We start from the raw sequence: 22,231 nt of genomic DNA, 5'->3' as shown, positions 1-22,231 counted from the left end.
ATCCCTTGACCCACTTATGAGATCACGTAAGGTGGCAAATTAAATGATAAACGTGCAAAATCCCGAGTTTATTCACTTTACTATTGGGAGCGCCTAACATTACAGTAGAAATGTTTCTGCAGTAATGGTTTTCACAAGCTGACTTAAAATAAATAAATAAATAAATAAATACATAAATAAAAGAAACAGTAGTCGGGGGTGGGGGGCGGGGTTGTTCGGAGGGGAGATTTCCTGTGCAATGGGAGGAGTGACAAGCGAACACTTCCGAATAGTAAAACGGGATAGGGGAAAGAGCTCGCGGAATGATGACCCGCGAAATAATGGCCCCAATCCTTACTTTTAGCCGCCCATCCTGGATCGTACCACATTGCAGAAATGGGGGAATAAAAAGCTGTTTCTTTCTGAAGGATGTACATCATGCACAATGTCTCCACCCATCCCCCCCCTCCCCCCCCGCCCCCCTGTGCTTTCTGCTCCGCTGACTGACACATCGGCGGTCAGAATAATAACTGCAGAAAACAAGGGCCCCAGAAAGCAAAAGCTTGCGATCATATACGCAGTCCATGGCAGGCGGCCTGCAGAAGTGGTACCACCGCGGGAAAATGATTTAATGAGACGTGGTCTTTTCAGTAGAACACGGGATGATGATAAGTGAGGAAGTCCAGGCGGGGCAGACCCCCAGAAGGAAGTGTCCTGGTGTCTGGGAAGTCAGCCGCTGGTATCTGGGAATTTCCTGCCCGAGGGGCCGAGGCAGCATATGTGGCATGTCAGGTTGGTCTGGGGAAGGAATGTGATTATTGTCCTTGCACGTTCAAAGGGCTATTCCCTTTCCTGCAGGAGGCACTTCAGCTCTTTAAATTAACAAAGTTCGCCCTGCCCTTTCAAGGGGCTGCTCTAGACTTGAAGAGTTATATGTGTATAGATCAAAAGAAATGTTTATACACACAAAGGTAGCACGTGATCTGACCTTCTCGTTTCTTACATTTTCATATGCAGGCACCAGGGTAATATTTATCTGGCTTACGCTGGGTCAGTAAACGAGAAAACCAGAGAGGGGAAAAAGCCACAACATGAACGCCCTGTGGAAATGAAGAGGATGATTTTCAATGGGTTATAAGGCCGGTGGGCAAGGAACTCCAGGTGGTGGCCACAAGCAATAAATGCACAATTGCCTGATTTAAGATGAATGGATGTATGCTTATGTGCACTTTCAAAGTGCAGATATTTGCCCACTGGGGTATCTTGTCGCTGTACAAGTACCAGAGCGCCCAATGGTATGAACAGTTTAAGAGTGACGTTTTTAACAAGACAGGAAGAGGCAGATTTATATTTTCTTCGAAGGCTTGAGAGGATCACTTTCCCTGCAGAGCAGCAGCACAGGAGAGCTCCAGAGCATCCAATGCAGAAACCACACCCCTTCTGCACCCTACTCTAGGCCTTTTTAAAAGGAGGGCGGTTTAATGACATGTTCATGAATTAGGCTCTGCTGGTTACTGACAACCAGTGCAGTGTGCACATGGACTCACCATGTCCTCTAAACTAGTGCTATTGCTGTGGCATATTGTACTCATAATACATGCAAAACCTTATATGTTGTGAGACCAAAGTAAATAGTATTAATAATCCCATCTGGGGGATCCAAAAGCATATTTAGCCATCAATGGACATGAAAAGCTTAGGACGTGCAGAGGGTTTTGCTTTTGGAGGCTCCACAGACAGTACAAACCGACCTTGAACCAAGCTGGCACTTGAAATTCACAGAGATTGGCCAAGAGCAGATGTTATGATATATTATTGTGATTGATCCCTCAGATCTCTGCCGCTATTAATGCGTCATTTCAAGAAGCAGTGATTCCTAGCCCTTTGAAACATGCTCTGGTGCTCCCTTTCTTAAAAAAAAAGCCATCCCTGGACCCAGGGGTGTTGCCTAATTTTCGTCCCATTTCTCTTTTTCCTTTTTTGATGAAGGTCCTAGAGGCTCTGGTGTCCCCCTGCTCTCATCTTTTCTGGAATCTGCCGGGTTCTTTGATCCTTTTCAGTCTGGTTTTCGGCCTGGGAGGGGGACTGATTCTGTTCTCAACTCAGTAATGGTCGATCTTGCCCGTCTGGTTGATCAGGGTGGGGTGGGAGCTGTATTACTGTTAGATCTGTCTGCCGCTTTTGATACAGTAAAGCACCCCGCCCCCTTATCCCTGCTGTTTGATGCTGGTATCTCTGACCAGGTACTGGACTGGTTTTCTGCCTTTTTGGCAGATTGTTCCCAGTCAGTATCACTTCCCCCTTTTTGTTCTCAATCTCTGTTGTTGTCATGCGGGGACCCTCAGGGTTCCGCACTTTCCCCCATTCTGTTTAACATGTACATTAGACCGCTTCTTCTTATTCTTTCGCGTGGGTTTAGATATTATTGCTATGCTGACGACACACAGATTTTGGTGCGGCTGGACCTCACCCGTTCTGATACTGAGGGTCGGCTAAGGAGATGTTTGGAGGACCTGGGCTCCTGGATGGCGGCCAATTGGCTAAAACTCAATGCCAGTAAGATGGAGGTGCTTGTTCTGGGAACTTCCAGCCCTCTCTCGTTTTGGACGTCAGCGTTTTGGCCCTCGTCATTGGGTCCCTGTCCTCTGCCTTCTGCATCATTGAGAAATTTGGTGGTAATAATGGCGTCATCTTTATCTATGACAGAACAAGTGGCGGCTGTCTGCAAATCTGGACATTTTAAACTACGTACCCTTGATAAGGTACTTCCTTTTGTCCCAAGCAAATTTCATGCCCCAGTGGTGGCCGCGCTGGTGCTCAGCACGGTCGACTACTGTAACTCTTTTTGGGCAGTCTCATTATCTTATCAACTGGCTCCAGCTGCTTCAAAACGCTGCTGCCAAATCGGTGTTGCACTCTCCTTTCTGAGAACATATGTCTCTGCTCCTCAGGAAGCTCCATTGGCTCCCCATTGAGAATAGGATTCACTTCAAGGCTATGTGCATCGTCCATCGGGGCTTTCTACATGCTCGGAGCAGAATATATTCAGGAAAAGTTCCCACGCTATGTGCCTTCTAGTCCCCGGTGCTCGTAGTCCGCTCTTTTGCTGTCTGTTCCTCAGATCAGACTATCTCACATGGGCGGTCGTGCATTTTCTGTGATGGCTGCGAAAGGCCTGGAATGACCTCCCTCTGGCCTTGCAAGCCATGGAGGATCACCTTGTCGTCCTCTGATCTTTGAAGACATATTTATTTTAGGCTTTTCCGGTGCCGCCCTACTCACTTTCTTTAGCGCCATGATGCCCTTGGGCATATGTGCGCTGTACAAATGCATATAACATAACACTGGTGCCATTTTCGGGGCTCCAGGCGGATCTGAACAGGAAGGGGGTTGTTGTCCTTCCCACTAGCACTACTAAATTGGAGGTGGGAAATGACGGGCAAGTTAGTCTGACCTCTACGCAAGGTAAATTATTGGATTCAAATAAAGGAACGACTAGTCAGATACCCTGACATTAGTATTATCACATTCATGTTTTCATATCGGGCAAGCCAAGTGAGAAAAATCGAATTGAGTCTTACCTTACTGATTCAGGAAACACATCAATGACAATATTGCTTTAGATTGTGCTTTATGGTGGACTTCTCCTACTTGTATGATATTTAATAATAAGTGTTATTACCCAGTGTTTTATAAGTTGAAGAGCTGAGTTGGCCTTGCCATGATGCAAACTCGTTTCCTTCAGGTAGAACAGTGACGCCAGAGGTGAGGGTTTAACCGGCTTGGACATTTCACTGGTACTTAAATAAAAATGGTGGATGTGATCTGTATAGATTTATTTCAGTAGTGCCCTTGTTAGCAGCATGCCCAGAAGACTGTTAATCAGCAACCTTATAATGGGAGCCAAGTAGGCAAGCTGGGTTATAAACTGGCTGGCAGGTGGGTAACAAGGTCTGGTTAATGAGGTCCATTTTTAGGAGTTTGGAGTATCTGGGAATTAAACCTTTGGTGTGGTGCCATCACATTACACAACTGGTATGACTTTGGATATAGGTGGTAAATTATAACTATTTGCGGATGCTGGTAAGATCCAGAGAGAGTTAAAACATGAGGAGTCATAAAGTGGAATATTCATCCCCACCATAACAACCTCCCTGGAGCTTTTTAGTCTACTCTTTTAGCCTCAGTGAGATTTAAAGCACTCCATTAACATGATTGGGTCGTGCGAGTTATGCATGCCCGTTACGGTTTTGATCTGTAAGTCCCTTTGAATATTTGGGCACCAGGAATGGATAACATAAGGTGAGGCCTAGGTAAACAGCCACATATTTAGAAATTGTAGTAAAAGGTGCAACACATATGGTAAAGCACTGTCACTGTGTATTTAAAAGCACACCAGAAGTGAGCAAAACCTAGACAAGAAGACTTGTGGGAACACCGAGATAGGGAACCTTTTATTTACAAACAACATTGTGGAAGTAACATGAAACAGCGAAAAGAATTTTGAGGGAATCTAATTATAAGACACGGTACTACACAGATTATAGAAAGTAGTAACAAAGCTGCAGTGAGAGCATGGGGAATGTAAGGGTGAAGTGGGAGAGCAATAACTAGCAGAGAATAGATGTTGTTGTACCGCTAAACACATAAGTACTGAAATCTCCTCTGGATCACTGTGTTCATTTCTGGAGTCCACATCTCCAAAGGGATATGGACAGAGTAGAGTAAGCATAGAGATGGATTGGCTCTACTCTGCATACCTTAAATTAAGTACCAAAACAAAATATAATTTAATATAAAAGTTCCATGAGGAGCGGGTCACAAACGTAAACTGTTATATATTATTGGATTGAATGTATTGCTTTCTTTCCATAGTGCAATGTGAATTCATGTGCAATGTGAATTCATGCAAGTAATAGTCACCCTAACAGGACCACATTTCTTACCGAAAAACTAAATCAGCTACTGTATAGAAGCTGCTGCGTTTATGCTGCCGTGGAACTATCATAAACTATGCAACTTTTATTTTAGTATTCTGCAAGGAAATGATGGGCAGAACTTTAATTAAAAATCACATCAGCGGTTTAGAATATTTATGAACAAAAACCATGTATTATTAAGTGTTATTATGAAGACAATGTGAATATCACATTTCAGTTACCTGCGACAGAATAAGACATGCAGCTGTTGTGTACTGTGGACAAAAGCTGTGAACTGTGGGTCCCCTAAACTGTATATTTATGCAGAGCTCAGCTTTCTGGAGACCAGGAATGCAAGTGTCCGTTTTCTTGAGAACAGGCGCCACCATCCACCACTGTGAGCAACAAATTAAAAAGTCTAATGGCGCGGAATACCTAGGACAAAGGCCTGTGTTCACAATACAAAAGACAGCCTAAATGCATTCCAAACCTGGAATTTTCATGGTTCTATTTATTTAAATTTAGTTGAAAGACACCCTGTTAAGAGATTGATGAATGTATGGTCTGTCAGTAATGGCAACTTCAGAGAAGCAGATGTCTACAAAAACCCTGACCTGTGACTTAGCCGAGGTATTAGGCCTCATGAAGAATGTTTCTGCTCCATCAAAAGCAGCTTATTGCATGACCGTCGGTTCATGGTAGTGCATGTCTCTGTGGATACCAGGACCCTAGCAACCAAGGTAATTCAGGTTCAATAAAACGTGCTGCACAAAAAATGCAGTGCTTTAAGGTGGCATGTATTTTGGCTATACCTTTAGGACCCGTAATCTGATAAAAAAATTAAAAAACAGATACATTCATGCTCTCTCATAGCAGCTTTGTGTTTACTACTTTGAAGGTCAATGGTGTTGGGAGAAAAGCATAGGCAAACATCCCTGATCATGTCATCCTGAGTGCAATGCCTAATGACCCGAGGCAAAGCCATGGACATTTGCAGCTGTACTTGTGTTGGGAGTTCCCCAAGTGATGAAAATCGAGAGTGCCTTTGTTTTGAGCTTTCACTCGTGGGTCCTTGTGTATGTGTCCACTAAGACTGTCTGCTGGCGAAGTATCTGCCACTGTAACATGCTGTGCATGCAGCCACATGCTTCTGTGGGGGCACCAGTGTCTAATGTGCTGCACTATTTGGGAAAGTGTTAAGGAGTGTGCAGACCATGTGTGTAGAAAAAGAATTGCAGTGCTGTTGCCTGTCCTTACAAGAACAATGTTGCTGTGAACATTCTGATATAAGCTCTAAGACATAGATACATCGCTGTGTTTCTTGTTCTGTCCACCTCCCATATATCATATAAGTCTACAAACTCTAAACTGGGATTTAAATTGTACAACGAAGACGGAAAGAAACAGTGAAATGAAAGGAATGAGATAACCCTATAGTCATTATTTCACCCAGCGCGCAGCTTTATGCACCCCTCGTATTTCTAATGATCAACTGTTCAGATTTCTTAAGGGACAATAGCCGCTCCCAATCACCCATTCACATGGCTAGGCTGAAGCCATATCATCTTAATCCCACTTTAAAGTAATTGAAGGCAAACCAAAGACACACAGTAGTAGAACTCTTCTGAGCTTGTAAATTCATCTCCAAGCTCATGGGACAAAACGTGCTAGGCTTATCATTCACATGCCCTCTTGCTGTTGAGACTGACTCAGGTGCATTAGCAGAGTGCTTGTAATTGTGGGCTTTCCTATGAATAGGTTCCCCTGAGAGGAGTGGGCCTTGTAACCTCCCCCAACGCATGCGTGCATGTTTTCTATCTCCTGTCTCCATTTCAAATAGAACAGCTGCATCTTTTTGTGTTATTAACCTTTTTTTCTCTGAACCAGTTGCACTATTCCCATGTTCACCTACAATGCTCACTTCTCATTTCCCTCACATTTATTATTGGCGTTTTTTCTCGGTTTTTATCATATGTGTAGAGCTACATTTAATGGCTTGTTTGCAACCATTTGTTTTGTTCCAGTTAAGGAGATCTTCTGTTCACTAATCAATGAATACTAAATTTCATTTCTGGTACCCTAGTAAGAACACCTGGCATACATTTTCATCAAATACAGTCATTATTTTAAATTTTGATTTCTCTTATTACCCTTCTTTTTCAATATTTCCGTTTTCGCTGTGTAAGCATCTATTTCTAGGTATCACTTTCCTTGCTCAAACGTGATAATGCATGCCTATATAAAAACAAAACACACGTGCACTGCTTGTGATAGAAGTGCTTTTGCACCAGAATTGAACATAAATACCTTGATGTTGCCATTTTCGTCGAGCAGGATGTTTTCCAGCTTCAAGTCCCTGTGCACGACACCGCTCTGAAAACAAAGGATTGAAGTTGCCGTTATTAACACCAATATCACGTGTTTATTTAGTGCTTCGCTCTCTTCTAAGCACTGTAAGAAACGGTGCTATCATGCTCCTGTCTAAAGGTGCTCGGTTTCCCGAACTCGGAAGAATGGCGTGTCGGCCCTTGTACCTCGCAAACTTCAGCCTGGGCCCAGGTTTCATGGGGGCGCTCATCTCTGGCCTAGCTACCCCAGGCCCAGTTTGTGAAGAGAGGGCTGAGCAGACCGGGTGGTCCCTGCAGCTTCTTCCGGGTTTATCTTGACGCAAAGGCCAGCGACAGGAGCGACAGGAGAGGTATTAGTCACGTGCTGTGTGGAGGAGCAGATAAATGGCTGGAATCCGTCCTCCTACAAAGCCATTAACAGCAGGGGAGGGGGGTCTTTTCGGAACTTAATTTCAACTCCCGTCTCACCCCCACTGGGCAAAAGCAATATGTTCTTCCAGGTCAGCCAAAAATAATAATGTTCCATGACAGCATCCCTAAAAAAAAAATCCCCAGTCCCTCCTGTGTGCCTTTCGGGCCCTGTGAACTGCAGGCCTCGGAGACAGCTCTTTTCACCAAAGGTCGGACTCGAGGCCTGCGTCCCTTTCATCCACTCGGCGTCTCGCCACTAACGCTCTGATGAAGTGCAGAGCGAGGGGGAACTCGCCAGTGGGGTGCCAGTGTTGCTCACGGAGGGTTTTTCCAAGCCCTCTGTGGAGTACACAGAGCAACATCGGTAGTTTTGAAGAAGGCCGCCTGGTTTAACACTGCATGACTCAACCAAGGGCCTGGAGAACTGTGCCAAGGCGCACTTGGAGCGAAGGCCAAGATGAAGGCGCCCGGGCTGGGCTTGCTAATATAGACAAGCAGTGACTGCTTGCTACATGCTCATTTGGAAACGTGGCGTTTGCATGTGTTAAGTAGAACATTCGTTTGCAGCGCACACCTCATTGTGACTTAAAGGGTGCAAACATGGCACTTATTTTATTTACTTATTGATTTATAAAGCGCTCAAAGCCCAGAGGAAACTAGGCGCTGATACAAACTTATGAGGAGGTTACTGGTTTGAGGAACTTAGCATCATCATTACGTAGTTACATGTATACACATTGCGCAGTAAATATAATTACGCATTACACAGTGTACATTTGTATACACAGGTGGAGCCGACAATGATCCAGGTCAATGAAGCTGCTGAGGGAGATCTGTCATGAAGAGTAGGGTTTTTAGATTTTTTTCTGAATGACCAGAAGGAAGCGTCGTTTCTAAGGTGGGTAAGGCGTGTATGTGTGTGCATCTAAATTATTAATCTCTTATAACAGGGACCACAAGACATCTATGTAGCGAGTGCCCGCCAGCCCTTAGGATACTACGGAATGAGAAATTGGGCAGTATATAACCTGGAGGGGGTGTTTGTAGAACAGCTCTGGGTTCGTATTTAAACACAAATTAAATATCCTTATTCATTGCAATTTTAGAATTCATGAATTTAGTATTGACAGACTAATTATGATGAAGTAGTTTCTATTTTTTTGTAACAATTTGTAAAATGATGTATCTTTTGTACTGCATTTAGTTGTAACAAAGGTTTGAATTTTATGTGTCAAAAGGTTCTGTTGAGGAACCAAAATGTACAACAAATAAATAAAAAAGAATCTTTTATAAAACATTTAATACAGGAGACCAGTCTCTAAGCGCAGGACCAGGATTTGAACCTGTGTTGCACTGCAATGTCTGGCTTTCAAGACAAACACATGGTCCCTTAGCTAGCCTCCGGGCACTACAGAACAAAAGAGCTCAAAATAAGTGTAATTGACCAAAGTTCATGATAGCCCTTCCCCCTTGCTCGCCTCCTCCTAGGCTATCATGACAGCCCTTCCCCCTTGTTCGCCTCCTCCTGGGCTATCATGACAGCCCTTCCCCCTTGCTTGCCTCCTCCTAGGCTATCATGACAGCCCTTCCCACTTGCTCGCCTCCTCCTAGGCTATCATGACAGCCCTTCCCCCTTGCTCGCCTCCTCCTAGGCTATCATGACAGCCCTTCCCCCTTGCTCGCCTCCTCCTAGGCTATCATGACAGCCCTTCCCACTTGCTCGCCTCCTCCTAGGCTATCATGACAGCCCTTCTCCCTTACTTGCCTCCTCCTAGGCTATCATGACAGCCCTTCCCACTTGCTCGCCTCCTCCTAGGCTATCATGACAGCCCTTCCCCCTTGCTACCTGACAGCCCTTCCCCCTTGCTTGCCTCCTCCTAGGCCATCATGACAGCCCTTCCCGCTTGCTCGCCTCCTCCTAGGATATCATGACAGCCCCTTGCCCCTTGCTCGCCTCCTCCTAGGCTATCATGACAGCCCTTCCCCCTTGCTCGCTGACAGCTCTTCCCCCTTGCTTGCCTCCTCCTAGGCTATCATGGCAGCCCTTCCCCCTTGCTCGCCTCCTCCTAGGCTATCATGACAGCCCTTGCCCCTTGCTTGCTGACAGCCCTTCCCTCTTGCTTGCCTCCTCCTAGGCTATCATGACAGCCCTTGCCCCTTGCTTGCCTCCTCCTAGGCTATCATGACAGCTCTTCCCCCTTGCTCGCCTCCTCCTAGGCTATCATGACAGCCATTGCCCCTTGCTCGCCTCCTCCTAGGCTATCATGACAGCCCTTCCCCCTTGCTCGCTGACAGCCCTTCCCCCTTGCTTGCCTCCTCCTAGGCTATCATGACAGCCCTTCCCCCTTGCTCGCCTCCTCCTAAGCTATCATGACAGCCCTTGCCCCTTGCTCGCCTCCTCCTAGGCTATCATGACAGCCCTTCCCACTTGCTTGCCTCCTCCTAGGCTATCATGACAGCCATTGCCCCTTGCTCGCCTCCTCCTAGGCTATCATGACAGCCCTTCCCACTTGCTCGCCTCCTCCTAGGCTATAATGACAGCCCTTCCCCCTTGCTCGCCTCCTCCTAGGCTATCATGACAGCCCTTCCACTTACTCGCCTCATCCTAGGCTATCATGACATCCTTTCCCCCTTGCTCGCCTCCTCCTAGGCTATCATGACAGCCCTTCCCCCTTGCTCGCCTCCTCCTAGACTATCATGACAGCCCTTCCCACTTACTCGCCTCCTCCTAGGCTAATATGACAGCCCTTCTCCCTTGCTTGCCTCCTCCTAGACTATCATGACAGCCCTTCCCCCTTGCTCGCCTCCTCCTAGGCTATCATGACAGCCCTTCCCACTTACTCGCCTCCTCCTAGGCTATCATGACAGCCCTTCCCCCTTGCTCGCCTCCTCCTAGGCTATCATGACAGCCCTTCCCCCCTGCTCGCCTCCTCCTAGGCTACAGGTAGTTTCAGAGACATTATCTATGTGGCACTGGATGGCAACTGAGTAATAGCTCAAAGATGTATCATCCTACTGACATCACATATTTAATCGAACCCTAATGGGCACGGGCAGGATGGGGAGATATGGGCCTGGAAGTCAGATTTAGTAGATCAGGATAAAGGTGTGGGCGGCCAGGAAGGGTCAGAGCCATAGCTCCCAGTTTGCCTGCCGCAGGTGCACTATCACTATAAGGACCAAAGCTTTGACCCTCACCTTTCTACTGTCACGCCCCTCTGTGAAGGACAAAATGGAGGGTCAACAAAAACGGAGGAAGTAAAGCTCTGCAACCAAGGGTGCAGAGTCCCCATTTCTATTCAAATGTTTTGCCAAGGGCGGCAGGAGAATTGGAGAAGAGGGGTACGGTAAAGGGGATGGGGGATGGTGGAAGGTGCGGCGGGAACCCCGAATGAAGACAAGGTTCCTGCCAGCCAATGGGGGCTACACCAACACTTATTACACAGATGCCTCAGGTTCCAATTGGCTCTCAGGGCATTAGGGTTCCCCTCTGAGTGCTACTTCCTATTCTTCCTAGCCTGCGTGAAGCAAAAGACGCAGGGGCCAACATGAAATAGTGCTTAAGGAGGTTGCTATCGAAATTCAATTCCTTTTCATACCCCCAGCAACGGACATGCCTCTACAGAGTTAAATGGGAGGGTACTCTTCCGCTAACCTGGAGCATCCTTCCAAAATCTGATTATCTCCATGAGCTTTACAGGAGAACACAGGCCCCAAAACGGTGACCCCTGAAAGTCAACATGTGAAGCTGTATAGCGGCCCCATAGCCGTACAGCAAATGGATTAACAGCTGATCGAACCAATTCCAATGGTATCGTAAATAAAAGTAACAATATTAGGTTCAACTACAGAAAGCAGGCGGTGCAAACTTCCTAGTCCTTGCCACAAAACTTTGGAACTCTTTGTCCAACCCTCTTAGAGCGGAACCTTCATTCCACGCCTTTAAGAGCAAGGCCAAAGCGTGGCTTTGTACCCAGGACCCACCTAGTTAACCAGTCAGCTGGCTAGTCCCCGCACCATTTCCACTGTTATTATTCTGTCTGATTAGCTCCATGACTGTAAATACACTGTAAATTATTTGTAAGTAATCTGAATCTGTATATATGTTATGTTTTTATGCTCTCATTGCCCTTCACGTTTACTATTGAAACCTAAGTTGTTGCCACTATGCTTACTATGCCACTGTAACCTAACATATGGGCCAGATGCCTTTGGCCAGGCGCGCTATACAAATAAACAAAATACAAAAGACAAATACAAATTAAAACATACTCTAAATGTGAAGCACAATAGAAAACTGTGCCCTATGATCATCTAGATAGAAAATTAATGTTTCCACTTCAAGTAAAGATACAATACATTGCAAACAACACAGAGGGTAGATATGTACACGATGCAAACTATGGATTTTTCCATATAAAAAATCATGGGGGAAATCATTATGTATTTGGGAATATTTAAGGGGCTTTCACATACAAATAGGGTTGTCTCTATTGGAAAAGGTAGTTTGATATCTCGCCTTTCTAGACATAACAGGAGTATTGCAGAAATGGAGCACCAGGGCAAACATTGTGCTATTCAGTGATTCTACCAATCACATGTACATTTACCTGGTGGTCTTCTGCTTCAACTTTTCGTGGTCGACTTTTTTTCATTTATATGTGTGTGCATGTATGTGGGTGAGGTCCGGGTTTCTGAAATACAGCACAGAGCACCGTGTCCAAGGAGCTCCTGCAATAAACGTTCCATGCAAAGTGCTCTATCATGTCCTGAAGCTAGGTCTGCCCTGCATTAAACACCTAAAACATCTACAATGAAATACAGGGGCATCAGCAACAGTGGAGCGAACAGTGGGGTAGTATTTATGTGGGAGGAGTGAACCCTGAGGGATATGAACTGAGAGACAGGCTTCTTTTGAGAGCACCTTAGCAAGCGATGAGTCTGAGGGGGCAGGCAATGGAGTGTGGCCGCAGGAGAAGGAATAAGAGGGTTGGAGAGGACACATTGTGTTGAGAAGAAGTGAGAGGAGTGTGGACCGGAACGGTATGGGCCGGGAGAACAGACTATCCCGCTGATATGAAGGGCCGGCAAGAAATGTGGTGGGGGATGGAACTATGGGGAGACAGTGACAAGTCTCCAGGCGATGTTTCCTTGCAGTGGGTTGGAAGGCTGGGCTATCAGGAAGGTGCATCATAAGAACTTGCTATGCACAAATCAGCCAGGGACCACATGGCAGACGTTACTGGAATTTAGTGGAATAAGAGATACAAAAGAAGTAGCCCCAAGGAAGAATTATTTCATACATGGGGATGATTTCATTACTTATCCAGCAATTAACTAGACGCTGAATTAGCAGGTTTTTTTGCGGCATGTTCAGATAAGTAGGATTAAGAGCCGTCCACCATGTGTAGTCGGTCCTTGTCCATTAGAATGGCCTTTCCCTTCCACCCCTCCTCACCTTGTGGCAGTAGTGCACAGCAGAGACAATTTGCCGGAAGAAGTGCCGGGTCTCCCTCTCGGTGAGCCTACGCCTCTCGCTGATGTAATCGTACAGCTCTCCTTTGCTGGCATATTCCATGATGATGACAATCTTGTCCTTATTTTCAAACACTATCCAAAGAAAAGAGATAACAACTATGTCCAAACCATTGTAAAGAGATAGACCTTTGACAACACTGAAACACAAGCCACACATGTGTTCACTATAAACTAATAAAAGAAACAAATTGGCCATTTAACATTAATATACAAAGTTTGCAATGCTTCATGATGACATCATACGTGTGTGCTGCCTCACTTACTTTGTGATGATAGATTTCAAGATTTAGAATAAATGTAATGTCTGGCATGCTGTATTGGCTAATTCCCTTCAGCCGGGCTGCAGTCACAAGGGTGACAGGGCAAGAATGATGGGTTGCACGCCAGCCTGGCAAAGGTGGTGTCTGTTGTTCTTGCCTACCTTTATTACATAGCATTTGAAGAAGCAGCAAGTAATGATCCATTAATCAAAATAAAGGCCCGCAACAGGTAAAAGCCAAAGTGTAAAGTTACTTAAATACATCCCTCAGGCCTGGTATTGCTGGTTTTAAATGTTGAGTTGGGGTTTAACGTTAAAAAGTTCTGCTTTTTCTTGAAGAAAATGTTAGCCCAAGTTAGCTGGTGTTCATAATAGTTAGAAGTCGCTTGGGAGTGGCTGCTTAGTTGGGGAGTGAGAGCATTGGGGAACAGTGGCGTGTCCAGACTCTTTTGACTGGGGTGGCCCAAGTGGGGCACTGACTTATGCAGGGATGGCATGAAGTATGAGCACAGTCAGATAATTATCATAGTTTAGGATAATGGGGTGGCACCTGTAGTGGCCAATCAGTTTCCAGGGATAGCACATGCCACCCCAGGCCACTCCCTGAACACGCCTATGTTGGGGCAATCATTCAACAGCTACCACATGTAGTTGTGCTATTCCGGGGGCATTCAGACACTGTCCACACATTAGGGTGATTTTATGAACAAGAATGGCAAGTGTGGGTTAAGTCTTCAAGTTTTGAGCCTGTTTCTGTATATATTCTGTACTGCTCCTGAGATCTATTTCTTTTCTTTTCTTTATTTGGTATTTACAAATGGTGTTTCAAGGCGCACCAAGACAATGGAGGGGCGGTACAGAGGAGAAAAGAAATGTTCTAAGTAGTTCTTGAGACATTCAGATTGTGCAAGTGCTGCAACAAGAAAGAAGTGAGGGGTTCCGGGCTGGCGGGGGGAGCAGGGAAGAAGACAAACAATTGTGTTTCTGCTAGGTTGTGAGACAGAGCGTGCAAGTGCCGTAACAAGAAAGAAGGGGAGATGGGGGACGAGGGGTGAGGCTAGGGGGGAGCAGGGAAGAAGACAAACAATAGCATTGTCTTACTAGGCCATGAGACAATTTGGAGCATGCAAGTGCAGAATAGAAATGAGGGGAAAGGGGGACGAGGAAGTACAGGACGTGAGGAGAGGGAATATAAGTGCAAGTGAGCAGGTTCACTTGCACTTAGTGGAAAGGGTGCACAAGGTAGTGCATGAGGAGAAGCAGGAAGGAGCCAATGACAAGGAATGATTGCAGAATCCGCCAAGGCAGGCTGGGGCAACGGAGGTAATGGTGTCCATGAAGTTCAGGAGGAGCAGGGGAAACGTGTTAGGATGAGACTCACACAGAGCGGGGCAGTCCACAGACCTCATCAGTTGACACGGGAGTGAAGGGAAAGTAGGAGGGAAAGAAGAGGGTGACCAGGGGAGGCCTGCGAGTGGGTGAGGGAGAAGCATAAAGCCAACTTATACAACAGCAATGCAACCATCTAGATTCAAGTGCCCAGGATAAATGGAAAAAACCTGGGTTTCAACATACATCAGAACAAGTAAAATCACCTAAATACCAGATTCATGGAAAGAGGGAAAAAGACTAGGTTTGAACATAATCAGAATAAGCGAAAACACCTAGGTGCCGGAATCCTGAATAGGGCCTAAATGTCCAACATGGACAACATACAATTGTGAGGCGATGGTGTATTGATAAAAAGTAGTAATAAGAGAGGTGGGACAGTTTAATAGGGAGCAGTAATGACTGTTCCCCCTGCCAACACCTTTCTTACCTTGTCAGTCGCTGCTGGTTGATGGCTGTGCTGCATGCTCCACCAGCAAACACAGGCAAACATAGTCTGGAGGTGCAACTGCAGCAGCTGCCCTTTGCATCAGGACCTATGCAATTTGTGACATAATTAACTAAATGTATTTGAATGAATTAAAAGTTTATATAAATGCAATAGTCTGAGGTTATTTTTGCCGGTTTACTGCTTGGAAAAGGTCATAGCTAAAGTCTGTTTTATACAATAAGGGTCGGATTCATGGAATTTCTTGCACGGTTCAAAGTTGAATTTGCACTGCTGAAAAGTGACTTTGCAGTGTCGACACAAATCCTGATTCATGGAACTGTGCAAATTGCATTTTTGCAGTACAAAGTCGGTGCAAAGTCATTTTGTACTGCAAAAATGACTTTGCGCTGCAAAAATCACTTTGTACAGTTCCATAAATCAGGGTTTGTGTCGGCAGTGTAAAGTCACTTTGAACCGTAAAAAGAATTCCATGAATCGGGCCCTAAATCAAGAAAAGCTGAGCACTGATGTAAAAATAGAATAAAATCATGAGAAAGCTTTGTACATTGTTCTCTTAGGTTTCGTATGATACACTGTCTTATGTTGTGCTATGTCATTTCATGTTTAATCTGCGGTGATATGTTGTGCAATGTTTTTTTTAAGATATATAGAAAGGTTAACTTGAAACTGTGATTTTGAAATATACCACAATCACACCCATTTTTGACTTGCACATGCATTCTAACCCTTGTGTGTCTGTCTTTTTTAATTCCTCCTTCCCAATTGCAATCTTGTAACTGAATTTAAGGGAGTTTTGCTCATTTTTATTTTAATTAATTTTTGGATATTGTTCTATCCATTCACCTCTTATTTTTGGGACATGATGCCAGTGTTGTTAAACTAACCGGTTAGGTTGTATTATGTCAGGTTATATTATGTCATGTTTCATTATGTAATTTCACATCAATGTCAATTGTCAAGCACTTTGAAGCAGCCATAAGGTGTCAGGTACTACTCCACAAACCACACAATTAAACAAATAATGAATGTGAATGGCGCTCAGTTCATAAAAAAGGCCATAACCCCTAATGTAGAACTGAAAATGAAAGCCAATAAGCAGATTCTACACCCCTGTAGGACCTAATGGTCCCATGCTACCCTCTATTAACAGGAGAAGGTAACTGTAGCCCAAGTTGAGAAGAGTAGACAAGGCCAGATTATGCAGATTAACTTCCAGAAGAGCTCAGCCTAACCCCAAGAGCAAACGTTCCTCGCACATCACTATAGCCACCTCACTGAAGTTCCTAGCAGACTTCAAGATCTCCCACAAGGCCAGGTCCAGTGCTGTAGACTCAGAGTAGCCACAGTTGAAAATCCACCCTCATTTAAAAGTTCTCTTAGATTCTCCCAGAAGTCCTGTCTAGTCCAACATGCAGGCGGGTTCATGGTCTAGGGAGCAAGTAGAATGGTGTTTGCTCTCCTGTTTCATTGTGCATAGGGAGGGCAGGGTATATTTTTCATTATAAACGTGTATGTATTACTATCACCACACAATGATCACAACACTTAAGGAAACATTCTCCTCCTATCTTTTGCAGAACTATGGTCCAACTAACAGGACTGCATACGTGCATGCTACCACAAAACAGTTTCCCCGCTGCACCCCTCCAACCAACTAACAGGACTGCATGCGTGCATGCTACCACAAAACAGTTTCCCCGCTGCACCCCTCCAACCAACTAACAGGACTGCATGCGCGCATGCTACCACAAAACGGTTTCCCCCGCTGCACCCCTTCAACCACATATAAATACATTAAAATTGACATACACCACGAACCATGAAAACACTCATACACACACACACCCACACACACACACATATACACATATCTGTTTTTATATCATAACAATTGTAGTATTGGCTCTACAGCACATAGCAACAATGGAACATCCCCCTATGGACTTAAACAGACAATGTCATCATTAACAACCCAATTACACTCATTTTTTAAACCCCAGAAGTTAAAAGGCAGAGTCAGCCATGCCCGCATTTGAACAAATGAAAAAAGGTTGCGCACAGTTATTTTCCTCAGGCTCAAAACACATTGAAAAATCTCACAAGCGCTGTATTATAGTGGTTCTCATTACGAACAACCGTTTTTTTTCTTTTTTTAAAGTTATTCATATTAAATGTTTGACTTTTTTTAAGTCAACATATTTGAAAATCTATGGCGAAATGCGTGCCTTCAATGAGTACATACACAATAGCATGTACTTTCCATTAATCCGAACAGCGTTTAAAGGCTCTAATGCTGTGCAAGTTTGAACCGAATCCTCCCACCTGAGCACCTGAAGACAGCACATGTGTATTCTTTCAGGAAGTTTCATGACAGGCGTCTTCTTTTACACCCTAAACAAAGGCCTTCTCAGCAGGTTTCTGACGAAGCACATGTGTTAGAACAAGTTGGGCAGACCTGCCTCCCATTACTGAGCCAAGCAAAACCGCAGGGCTAACAAGTTGTGGCCGGTCTGAAGAGTTGGGTAATGTTTTCTGATCACCAACGTTTCCTGCTTAACAGTGAAACGACGGCCTTTCCATTCGGTGTATCTTCTGCAAGGGTGCACCGACAAAGCTCAGACAATAAAACAAGCTGGACCTTGGCCAATAAAGAAACCCTCTACACTTTGTGAGCAGAGTGAGCCCGGATACTGCACATGCTACTCCTCGAAATGTACACACCTATCGACTGTCTTCAACCTCACACACGTCGCATCCTTCTTTGTACGCTGAGACTTCTAGCTCTACTCTTAACAAAACAAAAAAGCAACGACCAAATTCCAGCATACCAAGTGCTTTCGACTAAAACAGACAGAGCTGGATGAAGCTGACCCCAATTAATTCCAGGGGACACATTCTCAACATTGTATCTGCCATGTAGAGTATCAACTATCATGCATGATTTTCAGCATTTCAGTATGTGTGTTAGAACATGCAACAAAGCATTATTTAAAAAAAAGGGTTGTCTGGGAGTTTCTTTAACAAAGCATTATTGTGTGAGAAAGCAATATTTCTTGATGTGACCAAGCCACTTCGGTTTAACTTCTAATATGTCCATAATATTTAAGGTGGACTCCATGGCAAGCCCTTGCTAGTAAGAACTGCTACCAACAATCCGTGCCCGCGGATAACAGACGTTCTTACATTTTGGTAAACACCAAGACTGGTTTGGCGAGCCACTGAGGAGGTCCAGAATACCCATCTGGATTTCATGTGGCATCAGACTGCGCACCCCTATCAAATAAAGCTTGAGGTCTATATCACAATGAGTGGTGCTTGAGTATTGTACCAAAGCAGAGGGTAATGCAATCAAAGGGTAACCAGAGGGTTAGAGCACTATTGGGCATCTGCAGACAGAAGCTAAGGGGGCTACGAAGGAGAGCGTTGCCCTAAGCGGTGACACAGGGTGCTGGAAGAGAAACTAAGCTGCGAGGAAAGAAAGACACCTGGGGAACAGTTATCAACCAAATCATATGTGATAATCTCATGGGAAAAGGGTGGGACAGCAAAGAAACTGCTGCCCCAATATGTAGACCAATGTTAAACGGATGTGGAGCGACTACACTGCCACCTCACAGAACGCACGTCTCACGTCACCTTCTAAATGGACACGCACACATTCGGGGTTCCAGTCACAGCTACGCATTCTGGTTGGCTGGCTCCCTCACTAATCTCCCAAAGCTTAGCTGATAAAAATGAGTTAAGCTTTCGGGATCCAAAGTTTGAGGAACATGTAAGAACCTGCATTGCTGTCATTTTGTCTCACGCAAACTTGCTTTATTCTGGTAAGGTTTCCTGGTTTAAATGAAAGAAAGACATTTAAAACTGTGCAGGTACTTAAGTTAGCCCATACAGTTGATTTTGCATTGCAATCCACTCCTGCACATATATTCATTAAGATGAATTATGAGGTATTATTGCTTTGACCATCACTCTTGTCTTCCATCATCTACTGAGTGTGCTCGGGATTTATGGTCATTGCATCTAAACGCATTTGCATCACCTTTTTTTCATCTAAAAAATGTTCATCGAATGCATTTCTTTTTCTTTCTTTTTTTTGGGCGGGGACACCTGTTTTTCACCCTTTAAAATCCTCCTAAACAAAAATGTAACCCCCCCCAAAACATGCATTCGATGCACATTTTTTAGATGGAAAAAATTTGATGGAATGGCCTTAGATGGAATGGTATTAGATGCAATGACCAGATACCGTGCTCAGCATCTGTCATATAGGATACTTGTCAATCGGATGCGGTCCTGCTGAACTAAAGTAACATTGTTGATTCTATGTCAAGACCTGAGACGTGCGTTAAGCTTTCTTTCTTTCTTGAAGCTTTGCCTCATTGTCTTTAATAGAATCAAGACTTTCCAATAAGCTATTCTGTAAAATCTTTATTCTTGGTACGCAGTCACTCCTATCTTGGATGAGGGAGGACATGTTAATTGTTGTCATTTCTCATTGTCTCCCCTTGTTAAACGGATTCAAATTGACCATCTGTACATTCTCCCGAAACCACTTAGGACATTGATAACCGCAAACACATTCTGAAAAGCTGTATTATCTATGAGCAAGTCAATGCCATGTCTGCATTGGGTCAACTGAGGACTGTGTTCATTTTATGTCGATTGAGGAGCGTAACTAATACCCTCTGGGGGGCCCACATTCCAAAATCCATCTTCAACGTATGTCGCATTCAGAATATTGATGGCTTAGAGCAGGGTGTGTTATCTGAATTTTGGAAAAAAAACATTTCTATATTTAAAAAAAGGGATGTTGGTGAGTATGATTATCTGTAAAATAATAAGAGAAGAGACTTCGGGAAGCTGTAAAGCATCCAACAGCTGCAGCTTCACCTTCATTGATAATAGGGGTGGTTTGAAGTTGTAGCCAATGGTTAAAGTCATACATTCAGATATGCAAGATAAAAAACGATGACAACATATTTATATCATTAATTTCACAGAGGATTATTTCTATTCTTCTCCGGTTTGGAAGACTGATTACATTTAGATGGGGGGATGAGCCCAGCCAAAGTTATTGGATTGGTTTGTGCCAATCATAGGGCAGCCCTAGAAGAGATGTCCAACCACTTCTGACTATGCCATGGCACACAGACTCACACACGTCTTCCGTAATCTGAAAGACGACATTCATATGGTTTGGAGTGCTGTGTCCCTCAGGCCACCAAAGAGTCAAATCCAATCAGGTTTTCAGAATGACCAAAAAGATATGAAAGTATTCTCCAGTGTATGAAACCTTTTATCATATCTGTCGATATCGTGAAAAACTGGCTGTATTGTACAGTATGACGGTCCACAAGCTCAGTCCGATTTACCCCTGCATCTCTTCATAGCCTCATCCAGGGTGTACTTTCCGATGAAGGCGTCTGGTCCAACTGCCTTGAATGTGCCACAGCAAGTCTACAGAAGTGGATTTAGATTATCCTGACCGGGAATTCTCTTTATCCCCTGGCCTATAGCGTGTCTTCTTGTTGCATTGTCTTGCTGCCCTGGTCTAGTAAATGCTCTTTTGTTAACTTCATTTAAGTGTGATTGTGTTATCTGCATTCTAATACTATACGCTCCTCACAAGATATCTATGCAGTCAATGGAAAAGTGCTTTTTTGGGTATGGAATGCCGTTTAAGTGCAAAAACTAGACGAAGATCAAACGTGAAACCAAAGTCAATGAACAAATGAGTGACATCATCTCAGCACAGCACTGACTCCACTGCTGCGCAACATACCCAGGGAATAATTTAGTTCAGCCCCTCCATCATGGGCTCAGCTCCGTCAGCATCACAGATCTCTGCGCCTCAGGAGCAACCTTCAGCCTCATTAAGAGAGGCAATTGTCCCGGTAATTGAACCACCAGGAGCTACGCCTGTCTATACAGCTCAGCAATTACCACATCAGTGAACATAATTCCATACACAAGATATCCTATTTGTACAAGGGTAGTCATCAAGTGGCTGTTTCCCATATTGGCTTTGCATATTACATGAGAGAAAACAAGAGCTTATCTCGTTATCCATGAATTGACTCGCTACCTCTTGCTGGAAAACAGCCCCGTGCTTGATGTCCTACAGTTCAATATGATTTGCTGCCTTCACTGTGGATTGCAGTTAACGATTAAAGAACACACTTGGGCTACATCACCTGATATCATATTTTTCTTCTATCCATCTTGTCCCTTGAAACAGTTCTTCTTGTTTTGGCAGCTGTTAAAATCTAAAAGACGAGCAACTAAATCACGCACATTCCTTCTAGATCTCAAATCCTTTCTGCCCATCACTTTAAAGCACCCTCCACAATTATCAGCCAGTCTCCGACAACGCTTTGATTACTTACCTTCAAATCTACATCCCATGATTTCCCCCCTTCCTCATGTCAGGCAGGCCTTACATATCTTGAGGTGGGTTCACATATCAAGACCGGCATGACCGCTGCCCAAGCTAAAAGGAAAAAACCTCGGAAAATAGAATAAACCAACCCTCTCCCGCCAACCTACACAGAATTCCTCTAATTAGTGGTAGAGCGAGGAAAAATGCCTATAATAAGTAAGGGAGAGTCGGATAATGAATATTACGAGTAAACCGTACCTGGCTGGTAGGGGGGGTGGCCTCCCAGCCAATCAAGAGCAACTCAGAACAGGGGATTTACCACATGGTAAAACCGCCGTTCCGAGCCTCCTCAGAAGTGGGAGGCCGTCATCTTCCCAGCCAGGAATCAGGTAAGTGCACCTGAGCTCCCTTTCCCCTCCTTCCACCCACTCCCAACCTCAATTTTAACATAGCCCATCCACCCCTATCCCCTCCGATCTTAGCTTGCGCTCCTCCGTTCCTCGCCGGCGCACGGAACACTCAGTGTTCCCATTGCATCTCGTTTCTGGCATTGGC

The 22,231-nt window shown here is 44.7% G+C and overlaps 1 protein-coding gene across 1 annotated transcript in view; it reads right to left on the bottom strand.

Moving 5' to 3' along the window:
- NUAK1 (NUAK family kinase 1) overlaps positions 1–22,231 on the bottom strand; it is a 206,452-nt gene that overhangs the window by 30,776 nt on the left and 153,445 nt on the right. Inside the window, exons 3-4 of the mRNA XM_069629431.1 lie at positions 13,116–13,267; positions 7,206–7,271 (exon numbers count right to left, since the gene is read on the bottom strand). Coding sequence (XP_069485532.1) covers positions 7,206–7,271; positions 13,116–13,267 — 218 coding nt within the window. The remainder of the gene's footprint in view (positions 1–7,205; positions 7,272–13,115; positions 13,268–22,231) is intronic.

The sequence above is a fragment of the Ambystoma mexicanum genome, chromosome 12, assembly GCF_040938575.1.
Source record: "Ambystoma mexicanum isolate Mex_15411 chromosome 12, UKY_AmexF1_1, whole genome shotgun sequence".
NCBI classification, from domain to species: Eukaryota; Metazoa; Chordata; class Amphibia; order Caudata; family Ambystomatidae; genus Ambystoma; species Ambystoma mexicanum.
This window is presented reverse-complemented; position numbering and strand designations above follow the sequence as displayed.